This window comes from Cibotium barometz, chromosome 58 (genome assembly GCF_041138505.1).
Source record: "Cibotium barometz isolate CiBa-2024 chromosome 58, ASM4113850v1, whole genome shotgun sequence".
Classification (NCBI taxonomy): Eukaryota; Viridiplantae; Streptophyta; class Polypodiopsida; order Cyatheales; family Cibotiaceae; genus Cibotium; species Cibotium barometz.
In genome coordinates, this window is record NC_141103.1 from 24,001,229 (window position 1) to 24,026,076 (window position 24,848).

Below are 24,848 nucleotides of genomic sequence, written 5' to 3' on the forward strand. Positions count from 1 at the left end.
TTTTATGGCAAAAAATTTACCTTTTCAAAGTCTTAAAGCACAATACTATAGCTTGATCTAAGTGCATAAACCATGCTACAAATGGTATACATACTAAAAATGGTTGATCGTAAGGCTTAACCACATTTAAAGCTTAACCAAAATCACCTTTTCTAAGCTTAACCACACTAAAAGAATAAGCTAGAAACTGTAAGGTCAATTGTGTAGAATGTCAAAAAAGAAACAAACACTTAGGAGCCAGTAATTAGATGTAACTAGCACATTGATACTAGAAAACAACCTATTTAGCCATTTACAGTAAGTCCTAAAAAAAAGGTAAAAATTTAGAAAAAAACCAGAGAAGCACCAACTATGGTTTCCAAACTTGACCATTAGGTAAGACATGGTGACCTATTCTATTTGTCATGCTTGCCGCATGGTCTCCACTAAAGAGACATGATTCACAAGTTGCTTGGCGAATAGTCTCCCCATTGCATGAGAACGTTGAGCCACGAAGATCTCATACACACCATTAGACATGAGTCAGTGATAGCATTGAAGCACACATAAGCATTAAAGGTGTCATTGATGGTGTGAAACAAAAACACAACAACATTTTTCTGAACCAATGAGAAGATTGCATGAATATCGATGTGGTTTTTTTTAAAGGCCAATGAGAAGATTGCATGAATATCAATGTGGTTTTAAAGGCCCAGAAATAAAAAAAAAGCTGCATTTTTCTGACCAACCACTACTTGCCACATAGGTGAATGTGGTCTTGCCAAGAACCATGCAAATGCTAAATTTTGACATTCCTAAGGTGCAATCTTCACAAAACCTTTGAAATGAATGCATTCAACGTTAATTACCCAGACCATTTATCTTTTTTTGTTAGCTTGGATATATATCCAAAAGAAAGCAAGGGTTAATAAGTTCTTCCGACAAACCACAGCAGATTCCCTTCAAGCAAGGTGAACGCTCTCTGTACTGGAGGGGACTTTTGATGTTGATGCAAATTTGCCGTTTCAGCCTGTCTTGTTATTTTTTGAAGGAAAAAAAAGCGCTCCTACCATGGCTCGCGATAGCTGCCTAACAAGAGTCGTTGCTGGAGTTGCGATGGGAGGTGCCGTTGGTGGTGCCATTGGTATGCATTTTTCGTGCTGGTGGGGAGATGTCATTTTACTGTTAGTTTTTTGAGATATCAAAGCCTGTAGATGCTCACTTTGACATGGTAGAGAGAGAGAGAGAGAGAGAGAGAGAGAGAGAGAGAGAGATCAACGTCTACAAAAGATCCAGAGGGTCTATGAGACTCCATGATGAATACTGAACCATGGAAGAAACAATGTACGAAACTATCTACAGAAGCTAAAGTATCCATGTAATGCTAAATAATGATAATATGTGGTGAGAGAGAGAGAGAGAGAGAGAGAGAAAGAGAGTTGTGTTCACGTCTACAAAAGGCCAAAATGACCTATGAGACCAAAATGTTAGAGCATGTCCATGGAATACATCATCATGGTACTGAAAGTAAAACTAAAAGAAAATATCCGTGAAAAAAACAAAGAGCCTCAAGCTCTTGCATCAGCCAAGAATATCTTGCATAGGACGCTGCAACATGGTACCATATGATAGGGCGGGAGAAAGTCCTGTGGTGGTGGGAAATGATGTGAGCGTGGACGGCGGCCACTATGTAGGGTGCGTCGGGCTCTACATAGCTCGGTGGCTCTGTCCAATGTCACTCCTCTCGGCCAGGCTCTTGCATCAGCCTGGAGGTTGGGGGGAGTGTGTGGATATGCTCTCGGGGCTCTAGTTTGGAAGAAGTCAGTGAGAGCTCTCTTTGCTGGTTCTCTCTCCTAAACCTGCAACATGTAATTCTCGGATGGGTGCAATTGATCTGGGCTGCAGTAGGGATTCCCTGTGTCTGCGGAGCTCCAGAAGAAAGATCCCTAGGCATCTCTGGTCTGGAAAATCCATGATTCTAGAGAGTGGTCCAAATCTCTCTTGGAAGAGGCAGTGGAACCTCCCCTTGATCTCATAGTATATTGGGCATTTGCATATATAATGAGCCTCTCTCTCAGCCTTTGTATAGCAAAGCTAGCATGCCATGTCCTCTGGTGCAGCTGCCCTTCTTCCATATCTAGCTATGTCCACTCTCAACTGGTGGGATGAGGTGCGGATTTGTCCAATGACACATTGCACCTAAATGAGAGATGTGTAACTATTTGGCCCTCCTAGCTCTATTTCACATGATGAAATCCATGCCCGGACACTAGACAGGTGGAAGAAGACATAGGGACAGGGTCCATAAGGTTTGATTGAGAAAAAGCATCATTCTTCGTAAAAAAGCAAGAAAAAGCAAAAAGTTTACCGCGAGCCAAGGGCACCATTGGAAAGAGGAGACTGAGCCGGACCAAAAAGCTAAAAGGCGCTTTCTCAAAAAGCAACTCTAAGGCCAAAAAACAAGGCCTTAAAGCCATAAAAGCAAAGCACAAAAGTTGAGTAATATTTTATTAATAAAAGTAAAAAGAGAAAAACAAAGCATAAAAAGGCAAAGCAAAAGCATGAAGGCTTTTTAGCAAAAAGGAAGGTCTCTTACAAGTATAAAAAGGATTTCTCTTGTAGTACCATAAAAAGGCAAAGCAAAAGCATGAAGGCTTTTTAGCAAAAAGGAAGGTCTCTTACAAGTATAAAAAGGATTTCTCTTGTAGTACCATAAACAAGATCATTGAAGATTGAAGGAGAGGATATATATATATTCAATTTTCTAAAAAAAAAAAACACACGTTGAACCTTAGGGACCCTTAACTTTTTGTAAAAAAAAAGTTTAATAAAAAACAAAAAAAAAATCAAAACGCCGAATCGGGTTGGTGCATGCGTTTGCTGTTTTGCTTTTTTTTTTCTCGGTCCCACCGGAAAAAGCGCCGCCGGCTTCACCTTCGCTTTTACCGGTGCCTTCACGGCAGGCTGCGCCTGCGCCAGCTTGGCCACATGGCGGCGTAGGCCTGGGCATCTGTCCACCTGCCTAGGCGGCGTGGGCATGGGCATCATGGCAGCGTGGGCCTGGGCGCCTGCCGGCCTGGCCTGGGTGCCTGCCCGCTTGGCCTGGGCGCCTATGTGGGCCTGGCCTGCCTGGCTACGCAAGCCCATGCGCTCGCCTGCAGGGTCGCCTACAGAGGCTTGGCCGGCTGCCAGCCTCCGATAGCCAAACGCTACACCCGCCAGCGCCTCCTCTCACACGCTTGCTCTCCTTCTCTTGCTCTCGTTCGCGTTTTTTTGTTTTCTCTCTCTACGTTCATACGACTGCACAAACGAATCTCTCCTCTTCTTTGCAAAGCAAATAACCCTACTTAGACTACCACCTCCTATCAACATGGGTTTCTTTGATGAAGAAAAACACATACTGAATTTGAAAACAGCAGTATGCACAGAAAAAACAGCAAGCTTTTCTAACACATACCTTTCTTCGACCTCATCTTCGCTACCTACCGACTTGCTCGTTCACGAGGCATGCTCTGATACCACTGTCAAATCCCCACGGATCTCCTCGTGATCGTTCCTGGTATGAAACTCGAATCCTGCAAACAAACGAACAAACAACAAGGGGGTGCAGGCCTGACTCACCTCCCAACCATGACAGCCGTGGGCAAGCCCATAGTCTTGGCTGTCCCCACTGAGCCACGAGCTGAGCTAACTAGGTTGACGTACCGACCAATCTCCTCCTCGCGACGTCCCATACCGCCACAAAGCTACCCTCGCGGGCCTCGAGATTGTTGCCGGCCTTGGCTGCATAAAGTAGGTGCACGTCTGCACTAGATCCAGGCTCCAAGACCATAGAGCTCTCACAAACTTGCGAGACTCTCTATATCGCAATAACTAACCTTGGCCACCCTTTTATAAGCTCTTGGCCGGTCATCGGGCGTCCACACTTGGGCGCCCGTCCGTCCATACTTGGGTGCCCGCCCGTTAGTATATCCCTAACTCAGCTCGTCAATCAGCCTGCCTAGCTCCAATCTTCCCCAAGCCTCGAAACTAGTCTTGCGTGCGTGTAGCACACGGTAGATACACATTGTGCACATGACAGGTAGGCGTCCCAAGCTCGTGAACCGGACATTCATAGCAAGCAAATACTTGAAAACAGTTCATGCGAGAACAATTTCAAACATTCAAACATGTGTGCATGTGCACTTCGTTATGAACAAATATTTGGGTCATGGCACAATTGCAGCATTGGCATTTTCAAATACAAATTTGGCACATCGGACAATGCGGAACTGGGGTCGAGGGCACTTGGATCCACACATTGACCACAAACGGGCGCGAAGAATTGGGACTCTGGACACTCGCAACTGGTCACCAACGAGCATGAGAAATTGGAGAGGACCATTTAAGTGGCCAAATGGTGACATCCCCCAGTTGCTAAACAATTGTCCTCAACTGAAAAGCGTTGAGGTACGCTTGAAGAAGCTGTGGATAGTCGGAGAAGTATTCTTTGTCATCCCATTTTGCATCAATAGGAAGGTAGTTTTTAAACTTCAAAAGGTATCGCAGGAAAGCTTGCCTGTAGTGTAACATGTGGAAGCTTGATGAGTAAGATTGGTACTTAAATGGACAGAACTCAGCATTTTTTCATGACAAAGATAATGCACAACATAGAGAGAGATGTGCAAAAAGAGAGAGAGAGGGAGTCGGGACAGAGGGAGTCGGACACAGTATTGGGTCCTGAATACCCCTTGTAGGGCCCCCACCACGAATGGTGTATTTGCTTTATTAGAATGATGCAAATCTGTAAAAGTATTCTGGTTCTTGACCTTTTACCTTCACCTTAGCTGTAGCATTCCCCTTGGCTGAACTCCATGTCCTCTGAGTATCCAGTCTGACAATGTCCTTCCTGATAACCATGTTCTGCTCTGTGCGGCTGAGAGCAAATGACGGGTCCTACTGGAACGGGGGGAGTGCCTCCATCTGCATACCGTACTGGAACGGGGGGAACTGGCCAATCGCACCTCACCCCAAAAGATAGGTGTGTGCCATGTAGCGTGGGTGGATGATGAAACCATCCTCTGTCAGACATAGGAGGTGATCTCTGTAGAAGGCCATCTTCGTCCCCAGTGGACGACTAGGTGAACTCCATGTCCTCTGAGTATCCAGTCTGACAATGTCCTTCCTGATAACCGTGTTCTGCTCTATGCGACTGAGAGCAAATGACGGGGCCTCTATGTTGTACTAGAACGCGGGGAGTGCCTCCATCTGCATACCGTGCATGCCTAACCAAGTGCCTACCTGTGAATACCAGCACTCTGTATCTCCCTCGAGTGTCAGCTGTCTCGAGGACTCCAGGGCTAGCCGGGAGTATCTATCTAGTGGAAGCTCCCATAGCCTGTGCCAGTATGTCATTGTCAAGAATAGAGCCTTTGTCACTATTGGTGCAGCCCCCATCTTTGCCCGTACAATCTCATGTGGCACTGATGGCTTACTCCTAATCATGTGCAAGATCATCACCACTAGGGGCCTCTCCATCGGCTTCCACCCATTACCTCCTCTGTTCTGTCTCGGCCGGCTCTCTCCTCTCTCCTCCTATCGTATGAGTTGGGACCCCAGATGGGGGCACCATACAGTAGTGCAGGTGTAACTAGAGTATCAAATAGCCAAAGCTTCGTCCTCGGCTCCTGAAATTGTATCTGTGAGCATTGCCTCTCTAGCGAGCCAAGGGCTGCATATCCCCTCATCAATCTAGCTTCGGCCGCCTTCCGCATCGAGAACCGAGGTCCAGCAAAAGTGATCCCAAGGTATACATATGAGGTAACATACTCCACAGGCTCTCCACTGTATGTAAACTGTATAGCAGATTTTATCCACTGTGAGGAGGTGTTAAAGATCATGACCTTGGTCTTTCCAACGTTCACAATGAGGTTCCGATCCTCGCAAAAGGCCCGTAATGCATCCAAATGCCTCTGCAGCCCCTCTGGTGAATCAGAAATAAGAACAATATCATCTGCATACAAGAGGATCGGTATTAGGACTCTTGCTAAATGTGCTTCTGGTCCTCCTTGTCTGTCTATGTAATCCGAGATCTCGTCAATGTATAGACCAAATAGAGTAGGAGACAAGGGGCAGCTTTGCTTCACCCCGATAGTGCTGTGTATGATCTCTGAGTCACCTCCTGGAGCCCATACTCTGCCTGTGACTTACTCATAGAGTGTAATGATCCCCCAAAGCATCTCTGCTGGCACTCCCATATCCTGCAGTCTCCTCATTAGTCTGGCCCGTGGGACGGTATTGTAGGCATATGCTCACTTATGGTAGTGCTATGTGTGAACAGGGCTTAACCAAGGGCACTTTTTCCCATGTGGTTTTTCCCCTTGGACATCAAGTGTGAAAGGACACTCTTTTGTACTTCTATATTATATGGATGTGGCACACATGCAAGGGTTGACTTGCATTTTGTGGATACCACACTTTTGGCTCTCTCTCTCTCTCTCTCTCATTTCTGTGTGTGAGCTTTTCTACCCTGCACCTAACCCTAATGTGCAGGTTTGTGTGTGTGAGTGTGTGAGTCCAACACCCAACATTTGGTATCAGAGCAGGGAGCTGGGAGCTTGCCCTGGAGCAGTGCTTGTGTGAATCTGCAGAAAAAACTGTGAAATTCCGTCGACGCTGTGTTTTTTCCGTCGATTGCGAATTTCCGTCGACGTTGTGTTTTTCCGTCGACGTCTGTCCGTCCGTGGCTTCCGTCCAGCTGCTCCCACCACCTCCGCCCCGCCTCCCGGGCGGCACCTCCTCAGCCGGCGCCGACCAGCTCCGTTACGCTTCCGGCCACCTTGCCGTCAGCGCTCCAGCTATCGACCACGTCCGGCGTTTCCGTCAGCGCTCGCCGTTCTTCCGTCCGCGCCCCGGCCGGGTGCCCAGAGCCGCCGACGCTTACCACCGTTCCGTTCCGGCACTGCTGTCCTGTTCCGCCGGCGCTACTCCAACGGAGTGTTCCGTGCACGCGGTGTCGTCCCGTTCACGTCAGTTCTGCTCGCGACTGCCGTCTGGCCGCCGTCGCCCGTTCCAGCCACCATCTGTTCGCGCCCAGCGCTCCCCGTGCTGGCCCACGGTTGCCGCTTCCGCCTGCACGCCACCAGCACACCTGCTCTACTACCCAACATTCCGCCTGCTCGACTACCCAACATTCGCCTGCCCAACACCAGCACGCCTGCCCGCCTCTGGTTGGTCCGACGTTTGCTCAAACCCACGTTTTGCAGGCCTCCTCGACATCTGCACGCCTTCGCCACCTGCCACGTGCATACACCAGCCCGCAGCTCAGTGTGCACTCCAGCTGCAACGACTTGGCCAACAACGTTGATTCTCCACCTGCAAACAACTCTTCCGTGCTACATCTTCCCGGCTGTGCATCATTGCTGCCCAGGTATCTTTGTTTCACCAAACAGAAAAAATAAACATTTGGTTTGCAGGCAGATTTTGCCAGGAAGATTTGAAAGCTTGCAGGTGGTACAGGATTCAGGCAAATTTGGGGGTTTTTGAAATTGAGGTCAAAATCAGCAAATTGAACCTCTCTTATTTGCAGAAATTTGGGGGTTTTCAAAATTGAGGTCAAAATTGGCAAATTGAAGCTCTTACATTTGCAGAAATTTGGGGCCTTTGTGAAAATTGGCCAATTAGATGCACATTGAAGCGATTGGAGTGCATAAAAATTGGGGATTTTCAGATTGGAGCATGTATTTGGGCATTACAGCTGCGATTTGTCGCGTATGTATACACATTGTGTGTAATTGGACAATTTGGTGCAGGTTTACACTTGCTTTGGTTTGCAGGCATACATTTGCACAGGACATTTGGTTGCCTGGCAGTGCACATTGGTGCTTGGTTTGCTTGTAGTTATACTTTGTTGACATGGCACAGAATGCTACAGATGTATTTGGTGTGCTCACCCAGGAGGACAAGCTGGATGGATCTAACTACTCCCTCTGGAGTTTCATGATCCGTAATTTGCTTGTAGCCAAAGGGCTTTGGGGCATCGTGTGTGGTGATGACACACGCCCACTTACCATACAGCCAGCCACGCCTCAAAGGGGAGGTGCTCAAAGAGCTCCTGATGTAGATCCTGCTCCCACACAAGAGCAGAAGAGATGGGACTCTAGAGATGCACAGGCCATGTCATTGATAGCCCTTTCAGTGAAAAGGACTATTATTCCGCACATTCGTTCATGCAAGACATCGAAGCTTGCATGGGACACATTGGAAGCAATGTATCAGGTACGCAACGAGGCAAGAGTTGCCTACTTGAAGAGGCAATTGGATCTTCTTTCTATGGATGAGGGTGACTCCATGGCAGATCATCTCACCAAAGTGAAAGATTTGCAGGAACAATTGCTCAACATTGATGAGGTTATCCCAGACAGACAGATGGTCACCAACACTCTTCATTCTTTACCGCCTTCCTACTTGGGCTTTCACACCTCTCTCAACCTCTCGATGAGAGGAGGTGGTGATCCCGTCACTTTTGAAGAGCTCGTGGGTTTACTCTTGCAGGAAGAGCAAACAAGAGCAAACATATCGAGCAACCGTGGTGGAGAAAAGGCATTTACAGCCAAGGATAAGAGTAAAGCAAAGAGCTTTAAGCATGGGGGACAACAGTCTAGCAAGGCTGGTCATGGACAGCCCTCTTCTAGTGGTGAAAAGTCTGACAAAGGGGATGCAAACAAGCCCAAAAAGAAGGGCAAATGTCACTACTGCCATAAGCCTGGACACTACATCAGTGAATGTAGGAAGCGGATTGCAAAAGAGAAAAAGAAAGAAGCAGGCAATGCAGTAGCAGACTCTTCGGATGACAAAGCACAGCAATCAGCTAATGTAATCCAGGAAGAGTACACTTTTTTGGTCACATGCACTAGTGACACACCAGGTGCTTCAGACACTGATATTGCATCTGACAGACAGAATGCATCATGGTATTTTGATAGTGGTGCTTCGAGCCACATCACTTCATGCAAAGATGTATTTCAGCACTTGGTTTATGCATCAAATGGCCGCACTGTATCATGTGCAGATCATACCACATATCCAGTAAAGGGAATTGGTAATGTCATACTTATTGCAGCCAATGGTGCCAATATATGTATGAAAAATGTATTGTATGTTCCAGGAATAAAGAAAAATCTGCTCTCCGTTTCAGCCATAAACGACCAAGGTTTAAAGGTTGAATTTGAAGATGGGAAGTGTTTGGTAAAAGACCCATCAAAGGGTTATGAAATAGTCACTTCTGGAACACGATACAAAGGCTTGTATAAGCTGGACAGCTATGACAAGCGCACTTATGATGCAAATACAGTGGCTGCCCACACTCCTGCTATGAATGATGCAGAGCTATGGCATGCTCGTTTTGGGCATGTAAATTTTCAGAGTTTGATGCTTTTGCAGAAGCATCATATGGTTGATAATATGCCGCCTCTTGAGTCTCCACCAAGACATATATGTGAGGGGTGTATTTTGGGAAAGATGCAACGAAAACCATTCCCCAAAGATGGAGCTGTTAGAGCTGAAAGTAAATTACAGCTCATACATAGTGATGTATGTGGTCCAATGCGGACACCATCCATAGGGGGGCATCTTTACTTTGTCACATTCATTGATGACTACTCCAGGTTTGCTTGGGCTTACCCTTTGAAAGCGAAAGCAGATGTGTTTACATGCTTTCGACACTTTGTAGCAATGGCTGAAAATATGTGTGGATGTAAAATCCAAAGGGCATCAAACACCAATGTACTGTGCCTTATACACCGCAGCAGAATGGTGTAGCTGAAAGGAAAAATAGATCTCTCATGGAGATGGCAAGATGCCTGGTGAAAGCACAAAAGTTGCCTCACAAATTTTGGATGGAAGCTATAATGTGTGCAACTCATGTGTTGAACAGGTGTCCAATAAAAGCTTTGAAAACCATAACACCATTTGAGGCTTGGTATAGCCGAAAGCCAACTGTGGATTATATGCGTACATTTGGGTGTTTGGCATATGCACATGTGCCAGAACAACTCCGAACAAAGCTTGATGACAAAGCAATTAAATGCATTTTTGTGGGCTACAGCAATGAAAGCAAAGGATACCGTCTTTATAATCCAACTACACGAAGGATTTTTGTCAGTAGAGATGTGGTATTTGCTGAAAATTCAGAACAGCCCATGTACAGCTTGTATAAAAGCAATGATACAGGCTTACAGGACATGTTTGATGGACTTTTACCCATTGCAATTAGGGGGGATTCAGATCAGCCAGCCCCTACACAAGAAAATCCACATGTAGAACATGTGGACCAGCCAGCCATTCAGCCCCCTTCTATGGAAGAAGTGGAAGATCTTGTCAGGGAAGAGCAAACAGCCATAGACACAGCCAAGTCAGTGCCAAGATGGTTGCTGAAAACTTTGCAAGAAAGCAAACTTGCAGCTCCACTCACAGGTAGAACAAGGGCTAGTTCCAGCCATGCTTTGAATGTACATCGTGGGGAGTCTGCATTCGCAATGGGTGGTCTCTTTGATTCAGAAGAGCCTTCTTCTTATGAAGAAGCACATGAGAATGAGCATTGGTTGCAAGCTATGCAAGCTGAAATTTCTTCTATCATGAAGAATAATACATGGGATCTTGTGGAATTGCCTAAAGGCAAGCATGTAATTGGAACAAAGTGGGTGTACAAAGTCAAAAGAAAGTCTGATGGTACTATTGACAGGTACAAAGCAAGACTTGTGGCTAAAGGCTACTCCCAGAAAAAGGGAATAGATTATGAAGAGACTTTTGCTCCTACTTCGAGAATGACCACAATAAGATCTGTGATTGCATTGGCTACCCATAAAGGATGGAAAGTGCATCAATTGGATATCAAAACTGCATTCTTAAATGGGGATTTACAGGAGGAAGTATATGTAAATCAGCCCATTGGTTTTGTAGTTCCTGGTGAGGAACATAAAGTATGCAGGTTGCACAAAGCATTGTATGGGTTAAAGCAAGCTCCAAGAGCTTGGTATGATAAGATACATGCTCATCTAACCAGCCAAGGTTATGAGAATAGTCCAGCTGAAAGCACATTATATGTGAAGAAAACCAATGCCGATATTCTCATAGTCATCTTGTATGTAGATGACATGCTCATTACAGGTACAAGCAAAGCACAAATTTCAGATTTCAAAGCTGATTTGAAAGCTGAATTTGATATGTCAGATTTGGGGCCTTTACACTACTATCTCGGCATACAGTTTATGCATACAGATGATGGCATTGTTATGCAGCAAACTAAGTACATAAAAAGTTTGCTAAAAAGGTTTCACATGGATGAATGTAAGCCCATTTCTACTCCGGTAGAACCAGGTGTACGGCTTACTATGCATGATATTGGAGAGCCTTTTGAGGCCGGCATTTACAGCCAGGCAGTGGGATGCCTTATTTACTTGTGTAACACGAGGCCAGACATATCTTTTGGGGTGTCTTTGTTGAGCAAATTCATGCACAGCCCAGGCACAAAGCATTGGCAAGCAGTCAAACGCATTTTTCGATATCTTAAGGGTACCCTGGATCTTGGTTTGTTCTATCCCAGGGGGGGCAGCTTGCAGCTTTATGCATACAGTGATTCAGATTGGGCTGGTGATTATGATACCAGGCAATCCACGAGTGGGAATTGTTTTTTTCTTGGCAGTGATGGGAGAGAATTAGTTAGGGTTAAGAGTTATGTGGGAGACATACACAGAGAAACACAAGGGAGAGAGAGAGAGAGAGAGTTGTGGGGATAAGTCAACTCATGAGGCATGAGTGTGTGACTCCCCTATCACACATGTATATTGCACTAGTACACATAGTGCACTTAGTACATTAAAAGTACTAAGTGTACTATGTACTATAACTTATGGGCTTGTACACACTATAAGGGTGGGCATAACGCCTTTACCCCAACAACCTCCCACTTAAAGGCAAAGTGCCCTTAAGTAAAGGAAAAGAAAAATCAGCATGTACATGATAATATACAAGGCCAAATCAAGGCTGAAACTGGCCTCATCCAATGCCCATCAAGTGTCTGCAATGAGCAAACCGCTCCGGAGGCAAACTCTTCGTCAACAGATCAGCCGGGTTGTCATCCGTATGAATCTTAACAAGCTGAATTTGCTTGTTCTCTATCACCTCTCTGATGAAGTGATACTTCACATCCACATGCTTCGTCTTTGCATGAAAGACAGGGTTCTTTGCCAACTGGATAGCACTCTGACTGTCACAATGCAACAATGGAATATCCCCTGTATAGCCCAAATCAACCACTAACCGAGATAGCCATAATGCCTCCTTGCAAGCCTCTGTGGCTGCAATATACTCGGCCTCTGTAGTAGATAAGGCTGTGCACTTCTGCATCCTGGATATCCATGACACAGCACCTCCTGTGAATGTAAATACATAACCGGTAGTAGACTTCCTGTTATCTGGATGACCGGCATAATCCGAATCCGTGTAACCATGCACTAATGCATCCTGTTTGCCAAAACATATGCACATATCCTGTGTGCCCTTCAAGTATCTCATGACACCTTTCACTGCTTCCCAATGCTTCTTGCCAGGGTTGGCCATGTATCTAGAAACCACTCCCACTGCAAATGCAATGTCCGGCCTAGTAGCAACCATGGCATACATGAGACTGCCACAAGCTGAAGCATACGGAATCTTGGCCATATCAGCCCTGTCTCTATCTGACTGTGGGCTGTCCATAGCACTGAGTTTCACATATGGAGGCAAAGGAGTACTAGCTTTCTTCCCCCCGTCCATATTGAACCTCTGCAAGACTTTGCCAATGTATTCCTTCTGAGACAAATACAACACATGCTGATTTCTGTCCCGAAGTATCCGCATACCCAAGATGTGATTTGCATCACCCAAATCCTTCATATCAAAGGTTTCATGCAGCCTCTTCTTCAAGGCATCCATCTCTTTACGAGATTTTCCGGCAATCAACATATCATCAACATACAAGATGAGAATCAATAGACTGCCATCCAAAGCTTTCTTGGTGACAAGCAGTGATCTATGTCACTTCTCCTGAATTTCTGTGATTTCATGAATGTATCAAATTTATGATACCATTCCCTTGGTGCCTGTTTGAGCCCATAAAGACTCTTTTTCAGCTTGCATACAAGCTTCTCCTTTCCACTCACTGCATAACCCTCTGGCTGCTGCATATATATTTCCTCATGGAGATCACCGTGAAGAAAAGCAGTCTTCACATCCATCTGAATCAAGTCCAGATCATCATGAGCAACCAAAGCCAATACAGCTCTAAGTGTGGTCATTTTGACCACTGGAGAGAAGATCTCATCAAAGTCCACACCATATTCCTGCTTAAAGCCCTTAGCCACTAACCTGGCTTTGTATCTTGGCTTTGCATCTGGTGCAACTTTGAGCCTGTAAACCCACTTGCATGGCAAAACCTTCTTGCCTGCAGGCAAAGGCACTAACTTCCAAGTTCCATTTTTATGCAGAGAATCCATCTCTGACTTCATGGCACGCTCCCATAGAGCTTTGTCTGCCCTCTGTAAAGCCTCTTTGTAACATGAGGGCTCCCCACAGTCAGTGAGCATCAAGTAGTCAACCCCTGGAACAAACCTGTCAGGGGCTCTGGAGGGTCTAGTGGACCTCCGTACCCAATGACCATCATTTGCAGGTTGCTGTCCAGCCTGCATATCACCCATTGGTGGCTCCTGTTCCATGCCATAAGGCTGAAATATCATGCCCGGTATCTCCTCCAACTGTGGTATATCCATAGGGATATCTTCTGCCATATCTGGCTGTCCATTTGGACCATTTTCAGCACCATTTAAGGGCTGGTTTTCCTGCTGTAATGGCTGATTTACAGCCCTTTGTTGTTGTCCATGATGTCCATCATCATCAAAGATGACTCTGCCAGGCTCCTGTTGCCTTGCAGGCTCCTTATATATGCATGTTTCATCAAAAATGACATCATTGCTGCGTATGATCTTTCTATTCATGGGATCCCAAAGTCTATACCCCATTTCACCTCTGTCACCATATCCTAGGAATATGCATTTGTGAGACTTAGGATCAAGTTTGGTGCGTATTTCCCTGCGTATGTGCACGTACGCAACGCAACCAAACACTCTCAAGTGCTTGTATGACGGAGGCTTCCCTGTCCATACTTCTTCTGGCACTTTCCCACCAAGCCTCGTGTTAGGTGACTTGTTTATAAGGTGAACGGCTGTCATAACAGCTTCAGCCCAAAAACCATGAGGTAATGCAGCATGTGACAACATAGAACGGACCTTCTCCTGAATGGTCCTGTTCATCCTCTCTGCTGTCCTGTTTTGTGCAGGATCATAAGGAGTAGAGAGCTCCCTCTTGATGCCTTTAGCATCACAAAAGTCCTGAAACTGTTTGGACGTATACTCTCCACCATTGTCGGAACGCAAAGCCTTCAGTGTTTTGCCAGTTTGATTCTCAACAAGAGCAACAAACTTCTGAAACACTGAGAATGTATCACTCTTCAAACGAAGAGGATAAACCCACACCTTACGTGTGGCATCATCTATAAAAGACACAAAATATTTTGCCCCTCCCAAAGAAAGCTGAGGCATCTCACATACATCTGTATGCACAAGCTCTAACTGAGCATCTTTCTGTCCAAGAGCTTTCTTGTGGGGGCACTGTAGTTGCCTACCATATATACAATGCTCACAAAATTGAAAACTTGAAAACTTTAGAGAAGGCAAGTAACCCAAACGAGACAATTGCTCCATTCCTTTGACACTCATGTGTCCCAACCGGCTATGCCACATAGAGATTTCCGGCAGCTCGGTTGCATTTACATTAGCATGGTGACAAACACCTGCATGCATGAAATAAAGAGTGTCCACCTTAGAGCCTCTGGCAACAACCAGTGAGCCCTTACTAATCTTCCACTTTCCACTACCAAATGTGGTAACATAATCAGCATCATCAAGCTGTCCAGTAGAAAGCAGATTCTTCTTGATCTCAGGCACATGCTTGACATCATGGAGCATAAGCTGTGAGCCATCTGAAAACACAAGCCTCACATCACCTCTGCCAAGAATCTTGCATGCATGGTTATCACCCAAATAAACCACTCCTTCATTGCCAGCAGTGTACCTGACAAACAAGTCTCTGCAACCTGTGACATGAAAGGAGGCACCTGAATCAATGATCCATGAGTGCATACCATGACCACCTGTAAGAAGTGAATGGGCATCAAGTGAAGAAGTAAATAGGACCTCATCCTCACTGCCACCTGCATGTGACACATTGATTTCTTCGATCTTGACTCCACTTTTGCCCTTTGGCTTTACATCTTTGGCTTCATCCTTCTCTTTGTCTTTGCTTTTTCCCTTTTCCTTTTGATCATTTTTCCATTTGTAGCATTGCTTTTTGATGTGTCCCTTCTTGCCACAATAATGGCATTCCAAATCCTTTTTGGAGCGAGACTTGCTCCTTCCCCTTTCTTGGCTTTTCCCCCTTTGCTGGGATCTCCCACGTGCATTCATTGCATTGGACTTTCCAACAGAGTTGTTTTTCCTGTTCATCTCTTCTTGAAGAAGAGCACCCTCAACATCTGCATATGATAGCATAGCATGCGAATTGCTAGTGGCTGTCCTGAATGTGTCCCAACTCTCTGGCAAAGTGCATAACAGAAAAGTGGCTTTGAACTCATCGTCCATTGCCAACTTTTGATTGATGACCTGGCTGACAATACCATTAAACTCATTTAGATGGGCTGTCATAGACGCCCCTTCCTTCATCTGAAGACCTATGAGTTTCTTCAACCAATACACTTTGCTTGAGGCACTTTGTTGGGCATACAAGTCCTGCAATCTCTGCCACATTCCCCAAGCTGTCTTCTCTTCACGAATGCTGAAAAGTAATGAGTCTGACACAGACAACATGATAGTAGATCTTGTCGGCTCATTCATATCTTCCCACTCTTCAGCAGTAAGAGAAGCGGGCATTACACCCCTTTCTTTGATAGGCTTGTGCTGCTTTTTCTGGAGCAACACATTGTAGCACTGGGTTTGCCAAATATCATAATTCTGCGAGCCTTCAAGCTTCTTGATGTGAAGCAATGAAGAGCTCTCACCTGTGGTTGCCATAGCAAAATGCAACCTGTCAATGCCTGACTCCCTGCAAAATGTGCAAACACACTGCACCAAAAGCACACAAAGTGCTCACAGTTTTTCTCCCAAGCTTTATCTCCCACTGCGGAAGCAAGAATGCAACTTTTCTCCCACTTTATGTGATGAAAACACCAAAATCTGGTTGCTGCAGATTTTGGACAGCACCTTAAATGTGCTCTTTTGCCCTTCCAAAGTGTTGTACAGCAGTACCAAGTGCTCACCAATGATGTACCAAACCTGTACCGGCAAGTTCAGCAGCTGAAATTGAACCTTTTGGTCACTCAAAACAGTGTACAGCCATGCCAAAACATGCACAAAGCTGTGCCAAATCTGTACCAGCAGGTACAATAGCAATAATTGCTCTCCTGGCTGTCCAAATGAGTGAAAATCAGACTTTAACAGTCCTGTACGCTGCATACAACAGTCCCGAACAGAAATTGGGCAAAAGCCCCTTGACTGCAAGCTGATTTTTGAGGATTCAAGGCATAAATGTCTTGCCTGCTGCTTTGCCAAGCTCAACAAGCATACAAACTTGAAAAGCCCCTTGATTTGAGATCAATTTCTGATCATGCATGGTACATTGGCGCACATGAAGCTTCCCCCTGGCCACATATACATCAAATACATGAAAGCCCCTTGATTTACAGGCACATTGAGTGCTTGTAAGGCATCAACACATTATCCACAGCATCAAATGCGATCGCCTGCATGCAAATCAACCAAATCGGCACAAAAGCCCCTTGATTTGCACTGCAATTTGCTGCAATTTTGCCCAAATGTGCGATTTTTCACATCATACAGCATGTATGAGTGCTTAATTGCACAATTACATCAAAAGCCCCAAATTTCGACATCCAATTTCCTGCAAATTGATCCTGATTTGACCAATTTCGTGCAAATTGATCCTGATTGTGACCAATGTCACCCAATTTTGCCAATTGTGCTAAAAAATTGAGCAATTGGGCACCTGTACCTGCTCAATTGTTGATTGTACTTGCTCAATTGCAAATCCCAAAAAAAATTGAGACAAATACCTTGTAATTTCTGATTTTCCTTCAATTTGCAGGCTGTTGCAGGAGATGGGGGCAATTCTTGCTGCTGCAGATTGTTGGTGCAGAAAGAGTGCCTTGAAGAAAGCTAGTACTCCTTTGCCTCGATTCGTTATGCGCTGGAACTCCACGCTTCACCTGGTGCCAGTCTAAACCCAGCGCTACACGCTTCGCTCACGTCGGATGTTTGCTTCGTATTGCTGCTGTGCGCTTCGCTCGGCTAGTGCCAAGCTACAAGACGGGTGGTGGAGGGTCGTGCTGGACCTACTATCGTCCCCCGGTTGCTTTGCCCGTCGATTCTCCACACGTCCGCCGGAATGGTCAGCTCCACGCCACGCCACCCACCTTCACCTCCTCTACGCCCACGTAGTAGAACGTCTCCGCAAATGGGTTCTGTACCAAGGGCGTGTACTGCGGCGGGGTTTAGAAGGCCGACTCGCCGAAGGCTAGCGAGCTAGTGATGGACGATGGGCCGAAGAAGTCCGCTAGGCAGTAGCTGAGAGGCCAGAGAGAGGGGGCCTTGGCCCAGTTCGATCACGCCTCCGGCTTTGTCGAGATTTGGTCCGGCGTACTGCCGCCCGCAGCCCAGGAGCAAGTTGGCCTGCACGCTCTTGCCGAGAGTTATGGACTCAAAGACGAGCGAGCCGCTGGTGAAGGTCTGGTCGGTGTAGGAATAGGAGAATTTGCAGTGTCTGGCAGAGCCCCTCAAAGGCTTGGATCTCTGCTACAACTTGGATGGGGTTTCTAACCCTCGCTTCCCCGAGTTCGCCATACTCTTCCGAGGCAACCTGCTCTGATACCAGTTGATGGGAGAGAATTAGTTAGGGTTAAGAGTTATGTGGGAGACATACACAGAGAAACACAAGGGAGAGAGAGAGAGAGAGAGTTGTGGGGATAAGTCAACTCATGAGGCATGAGTGTGTGACTCCCCTATCACACATGTATATTGCACTAGTACACATAGTGCACTTAGTATATTAAAAGTACTAAGTGTACTATGTACTATAACTTATGGGCTTGTACACACTATAAGGGTGGGCATAACACCTTTACCCCAACAGGCAGCTCATGCATATCTTGGTTGAATAAAAAGCAACCCACTGTTGCTACATCTACTTGTGAGGCTGAGTACAAGGCAGTCTTTACAGCTACAGTAGATTGTGTATGGTTGAGGAGACTGATCTTCGTGAGTGTCAGCAGACACCCACCACCATTCTCACTGATAGCCAGAGTGCTATGGCCGTGGCACGAAATCCAGTATTTCATGCACGTACCAAGCACATAGAGATTCATTATCACTATGTCAGAGAGAGGCTACATGCAGGGGAGATCAGTTTATCTTATTGCCCTACACAGGATAATGTTGCAGATCTATTCACAAAGGCTTTACCTCGAGAAAAGTTTGAAGCTTTCCGCAAAGCTTTGGGCTTACTCTCATGCAGAGAGTGATCTGCTACCTTGTACAGGTTCACACTTCCACTCTACAGGGGGGATTTGTAGGCATATGCTCACTTATGGTAGTGCTATGTGTGAACAGGGCTTAACCAAGGGCACTTTTTCCCATGTGGTTTTTCCCCTTGGACATCAAGTGTGAAAGGACACTCTAACATATAATATTTTGTACTTCTATATTATATGGATGTGGCACACATGCAAGGGTTGACTTGCATTTTGTGGATACCACACTTTTGGCTCTCTCTCTCTCTCTCTCTCTCTCTCTCTCTCTCTCTCTCTCATTTCTGTGTGAGCTTTTCTACCCTGCACCTAACCCTAATGTGCAGGTTTGTGTGTGTGAGTGTGTGAGTCCAACACCCAACAGGTATCAAACTCTTTGCAAAAATCCACAAAGCAACATTATATCCGATGCCCGTGAGCTCTCCCCACCTCAGTGATCCCCCGTAGTGTAAAGATATGATCTAGTGTGGAGTGCCCTCTCTTGAAGCCTGCCTGCCTTGCTGCTCTGAGTCTTTGCTCCTCGGACCATCTACTAAGCTCATGCTCCAAAATCGAACCATAAATCTTGGCCAAGGTGTGACCAATCATGATAGTCCTGTAGTTGTTGGGGTCCATGGGGTCACCTGCTTTCAAGATCGGTACAATAGTATTCGATGACAAGCTGGCGGGGAAGCCCTCACATAGAGCCGTGTTAAACATGTGAACCAGTAAAGGGGCTAGTGTGTCCCTAGCATGAGAGAAATGCTCGGTGAGGAGTCCATCATGATCTTGTGCTCTCCTAGTTTGCATCCTGTCAATAGCATCTCTCACCATGCTCAGGTGAAAGAAGGAAGAGTGTGGGGGACTAGGTTCGGGTGGATGGGGGAGAGGTGGCTGCTCAGGGGCATGGTAGAGAGAGGTGGCATGGGTGTGCCAGGTGCCGGGTGAAGTAATCGGAGTCGACAGGCAATGATCTTGGAAGATCCTCCAGGCCTCCTTACAGTCCCTCCCAAGAAATAGCATGTATAGCTCATGCTCAAGCCCGGCTAGGTAGGCTCTCTTCTTCCTCCGTGTGAGACATCAGAAGGTCACTTGCGCCTGTTTGTGAGTGGTGGATCCTAGCGCCACCTCCTTTTGTAGACGGGCTTGGGTATCATGACATTCCTCGTCATACCAGCTATTTTGTGGGACAGTCCCTCCTGGTGATGTAGGGGTGGCTCTGGAGTGCGGCGGGAAGGCGGTTGCAGCGGACGTATGGAGGGTGACTGCGAGTTGTGTGGTAAGCTCATCAAGTGGGATGTGGGGTTGAGGTCAGAGAGGATGCGGTAGACATGATCAGAATAGATGGAAGAGGTCTCTCTGGTGAAGTGGTATCTCAGGCGGGGATGGGGCAAAGTAGGTGGTTGGGTGGTGTATCGGCATGTGAGGGAGAAGGTCAGGTATGCATGGTCGGCTGCAACACCGTGGGGCGAGGTGAGATGGTAAACTCAGGAATGAGTGGGATGAGAGAGAGAGAGGGATCCCATTAGATAGTCCACTGTACTGGCTCCATGTCTGAAGGGGTAGGAGGTGAAGGAGTTGAATCGAGGCCATTTGGCTAGGCCATTATAAATGGCTAGCCTACGAGCCCCGCTGAGGGCTAAGGGATACTCTCCATACTCTGTGCGGGCTGCTGCATCCTGTGATGTCCGCTCAAGATCCGTACCCACCGTGTCAATCTCCTGGTACATGGGATCATTCGTGTCAAAGAAGAGTACCTGTGCACATACGGTGCGGGCATTGAAGTCTCCAGCTAGGAGGATGTCCTCTAGATTGGAAAACTTCATAATGTCATCATAAAGGGGCAAGTACAGGGACTCTCCATGGGTGGCATATTTAGAAGTGGAGGGTGGAAAGTAGCACACTGCAAGGTAGATGTCCCGGGCCCTCTCTGTCTGGATCCTCACCCACAAAAACCGTGCAGCCTCATCCTGCCCGACCACCTGTATCACATGCTGAAGCTCCTCTCTGTATAGTAAAGCCACCCCTCCCAACCCTCGGGTACCCCTTGTTATGCGTGGGTGTGGGCGGTGAACATACTCCCATCTGTATTCTCTTACCTCTGGAAGCCTACTCCCCTGGCACTGGCACTGATGTGTCTCTGTGTATAAGTCTTAAGACCAAGTCTCTCCCTCTAAATATCTCCCCGAACAGACCTACATCTGTCCTCAAGGCGCCATTGCAGTTCCAAACTGCAATCTCTAGCTTGGTCTCATAGGTCTCGCACCATCATTGGGCACGTCACTCGGTGATGATCACCCTCCCATCTCTGTACATTGCCCATTTCCCTGCCTTGCGTGCATCCAAGATGCGTGGCATGCACTCCCTCCTGTGTGCCACCTGAGCTAGTGTGAGATCGTCTTCGAGGTAAGTCTTCTCTCCTTTTAGTACCCGCCTTTTGGTAAGGAATGCTTGCCTCGCCTCCAACCCCGCAAACGTGAGGATGAGTGTGCGTTCCTTGGTGATGTCTTTGCCCACCTCCATGCCTCAACGAATGGGGTATCAGGGATTTCTAGCTTTCTGCATAGTGCTATGGCGTCCTCTTTCGGCAAGGCTCCTTCCTTCCATCCCACCACTCTCACATTCAATGCCCTAATCTTCCTTCTTTTCTCCTCTTCGAGTGTGTCATTGATGATGTTTGGGGATGATGGTGGGTTCCATTGCTTCTTGACAACCTCGTGATTAGTGAGGTATGGTGGTTGGTTTTTGAAACGAGACCCAAGCAGGGGTCACCCCTTCCTGGACTCACTTCTCCAATTAGCACTTTAATATGCACTCTTAAAAGACAATAGCACAAGACAAAATAGCAAAAGAAAGTAATTAACAACTCTGAGCATAGATAGATGACACCACACTGAGGCCGGAACGGCCGGCCCCCCCCCAAGGAATGATATTATTACTTGGGAGAATTTGTTACAAGTACACGGGCCCAAGGCCAGATTTCCAATAAGCAATGCACAATGAAAAACAAAGTATCAAACCCAAATATGTTTGTTGATACCGAGTCAGCAGTCACCAAGGGCTGCCCCGTCCATAGCACCTTCCAGAGTCACACTCCGCGTGCAATCCACCCGTCCCTGGCACTACGGATCACGCCGTGCCAGTCCTAGCGATGGGGCACCCTCACGGAGTTGACTCGGTGAATGGAAGAGGAGTCCAGACATAGGAGAGCAGGAGAATTCCTCATTCTTCGCGATGAAAATCTTCTGGAGCCACCGTACAGCCAGTAGGAAGAGTGAAACAACCTGGGCCACTTGTAGGAAATGCGTAAGTCCTAAATCCACGCGGATAACCCCACTGGTTTGACCTGCTGTACCTGCTGTACGACCAGAATCAGCAAATAATGATGGTACTGTACCTGCTGTACCTGCTGTACCTATTGTACGACCAGAATCAGCAAGTAATGATGGTACTGTACCTGCTGTACCTGCTGTACGACCAGAATCAGCAAATAATGATGGTACTGTACCTGCTGTACGACCAGAATCAGCAAGTAATGATGGTACTGTACCTGCTGTACCTGCTGTACGACCAGAATCAGCAAGTAATGATGGTACTGTACTTGCTGTACCTGCTGTACCTGTTGTACGACCAGAATCAGCAAGTAATGATGGTACTGTACCTGCTGTACCTGCTGTACGACCAGAATCAGCAAGTAATGATGGTACTGTACTTGCTGTACCTGCTGTACGACCAGAATCAGCAAGTAATGATGGTGCTGTACCTGCTGTACCTGCTGTACGACCAGAATCAGCAAATAATGAGTGCTCCAGCCTGTTTTCTCTAAATCCCAGCCAGCAATTGTGTTTTCTTCCTCCAAAATGCAAGGGAGAGGGCTGGAAGTGAGGCGCCTTCCTCCCATGCAAAGGATTGGGTGTGGTAGGTGGGGTAGGTGGCCAACCCCCACCCCACATGCTATAAAAGGGTGCCCAGGCCAAAAGAAGGTGCCCACACTTATAAAGTGTCCACCTACTTTTAATGAAGTATGAAACCTGTAAGTTATAAGACTTATAACTTAAAACTCTTATTAAAATAAGGATTTCCCACCTGTTCACACGCCACAAAACCTGTCAGAAGACAAGGCATTCCACGGCTCACGGGAGGGCGTCCCCGACCCCTGAGCTAGACACACATGTCAAGCATGCAAACGAAACCAGTTCACGCGAAAACATTTCAAAGGCAGGCAAACATGAGTGCACAATGCAGCATTGTTAAAGGATAATCTCCGTTCATGTACTTGCACAATACTTGACATTTCCGGGCACAAACAGGCCCACCGGAAAGTCAATTCCAGGTACACACACACACTGTACAATCCACCCGTCCCTGACACTACGAATCACGCCGTGCCAGTCCTAGCGGTGGTAATCCAGAAACATACACCGTGTGCAATCCACCCGTCCCTGGCACTACGAATCACGCCGTGCCAGTCCTAGCGGTGGAGCACCACTACGGAGTATGCTCATCCAGAGCCCAAAGCTCACACAAGAAGATAAGAGGACCATTAGATAGCTCAATGGTGACATCTCCCCGTCTTCTAAACAGTTGTCCGCAACTGAAAAGCTTCCAAATAGTCATGGAGAAGCTGCGGATAATCTTTGAAGTAGTCCTCATCAACCCACTTAGCATCAATGGGGAGATAGTTCTTGAACTTCACCATAGCGTCTTACAAGCTTGCCTGCAGATAGCTTACGCTCTTTATGAAACACAATCTGCTCTGGTTGCAAAATCTCTTCCAACTCATCCACTTCTGGTGGATCCTCAATGATAGGAAGACTTGGTTCCGGACCCACATACTTTCGTAAGAGGCTAACATGGAAAGCATTATGTATCTTCCAATGGGATGGCAATGCTAAACGAAAAGCAACTTCATTGATCTGCTCAATGACCTTGAAAGGCCCATAATACCTGGATGAGAGCTTGGGAAACATCCCCTCCTTACCAGATCTCTTATGGAGTCTAGCTTTTTCGAATTTCAGCAATACCCACTCATTTACCTTGACATCCAAATGCTTTCTATGCTTGTCTGCAGCCTTCTTATGCTTCTCTTGAGAACGGGCTATGGCTGTCCGTACCTGTGCAAAGGCAACATCCAAGTCCCTGACAAAGTCATCAGCAGCAAAAATCTCATCCTTAGTACGTAGGATGGGAGGCAATACCACTTTGCCATAAACTATCTCAAAGGGAGCCTTCCCAGTAGAAGCATGCACCGTGTTATTGTATGCAAACTCCACAAGTGGCAAATACTTTTCCCACAAAGTCTTTTGATCAGCCACATAGCATTTGAGAAGGTCCAATACGGCTGAATTTGCTGCTTCACTTTGACCATCGGATTGAGGATGAAAAGCGGATGAAAAATTCAGCTTTGTGCCCATATTGTCAAAAAGTGCTCTCCAGAAGAGACTGGTAGTTCGAGGATCACGGTCACCCACAATAGATTTAGGCATGCCATGATGCTTGAATACCTGTGATAAGAAAACTTTTGCCATATGATCTGCCTTGATCGTCTTCTTGACCGGCAAGAAATGAGCTTGCTTACTAAACCGGTCAACGATAGTCCATATAGCATCATTACCTTGCTGAGTGCGAGGCAAATCCATGATGAAATCCATAGCTATACTCTCCCATGGCTGCGAGGGAATAGGCAATGGTAGAAGCAATCCAGGAGACTTCTGACGATCAAACTTGACCTTTTGGCAAGTGAGGCAAGCACGTACATAAGCCTCAATGTCCTTCCTCATCCCTGGCCAAAAGAAGTAGCGTTCAACCATATGAGTAGTAGGTAGAATACCTCTATGTCCTGCATACGGTGGAGCATGGCATTCTTCCAACACTTTTTGCCTCAAATCTGTGAGCACACAAAGGCAATTATCTTTAAGGAGATACCCATCTTTGATCACATATGATGCATGAGTATGACCAGCCACCAAATCAGCCCATAAATCTGAAAAATCAGCATCTATATGGTACTTATTTTGCATAGACGACAAGTCTCCATGAGAGGCAATTGAGATAGAAGCTACATACGGCCTTCGAGACAATGCATCGGCCACCACATTCTTCTTTCCCGGTGTATGCACAATCTGAAAATGAAACATAGAGAGGAAATTTGCCATCCGCATATGCTTCTCTGAGAGCTTAGTTTGTGTGAGAAAATACCGTAAGCTTTGGTTGTCGGTCTTCA

The 24,848-nt window shown here is 46.5% G+C and overlaps 1 protein-coding gene across 2 annotated transcripts in view; it reads left to right on the forward strand.

Annotated features, from left to right (window-relative positions):
• Window positions 1-690: 690 nt before the first annotated feature.
• LOC147606049 (uncharacterized) overlaps window positions 691-24,848 on the forward strand; it is a 56,692-nt gene continuing 32,534 nt past the window's right edge. The window contains exon 1 of one of the 2 annotated variants that reach the window (XM_086792593.1): window positions 691-1,123. In XM_086792593.1, the coding sequence (XP_086648719.1) occupies window positions 1,051-1,123 (73 nt within the window). In that variant the 5' untranslated portion in view covers window positions 691-1,050. The remainder of the gene's footprint in view (window positions 1,124-24,848) is intronic. The other variant, XM_086792592.1, reaches the window with a different exon arrangement.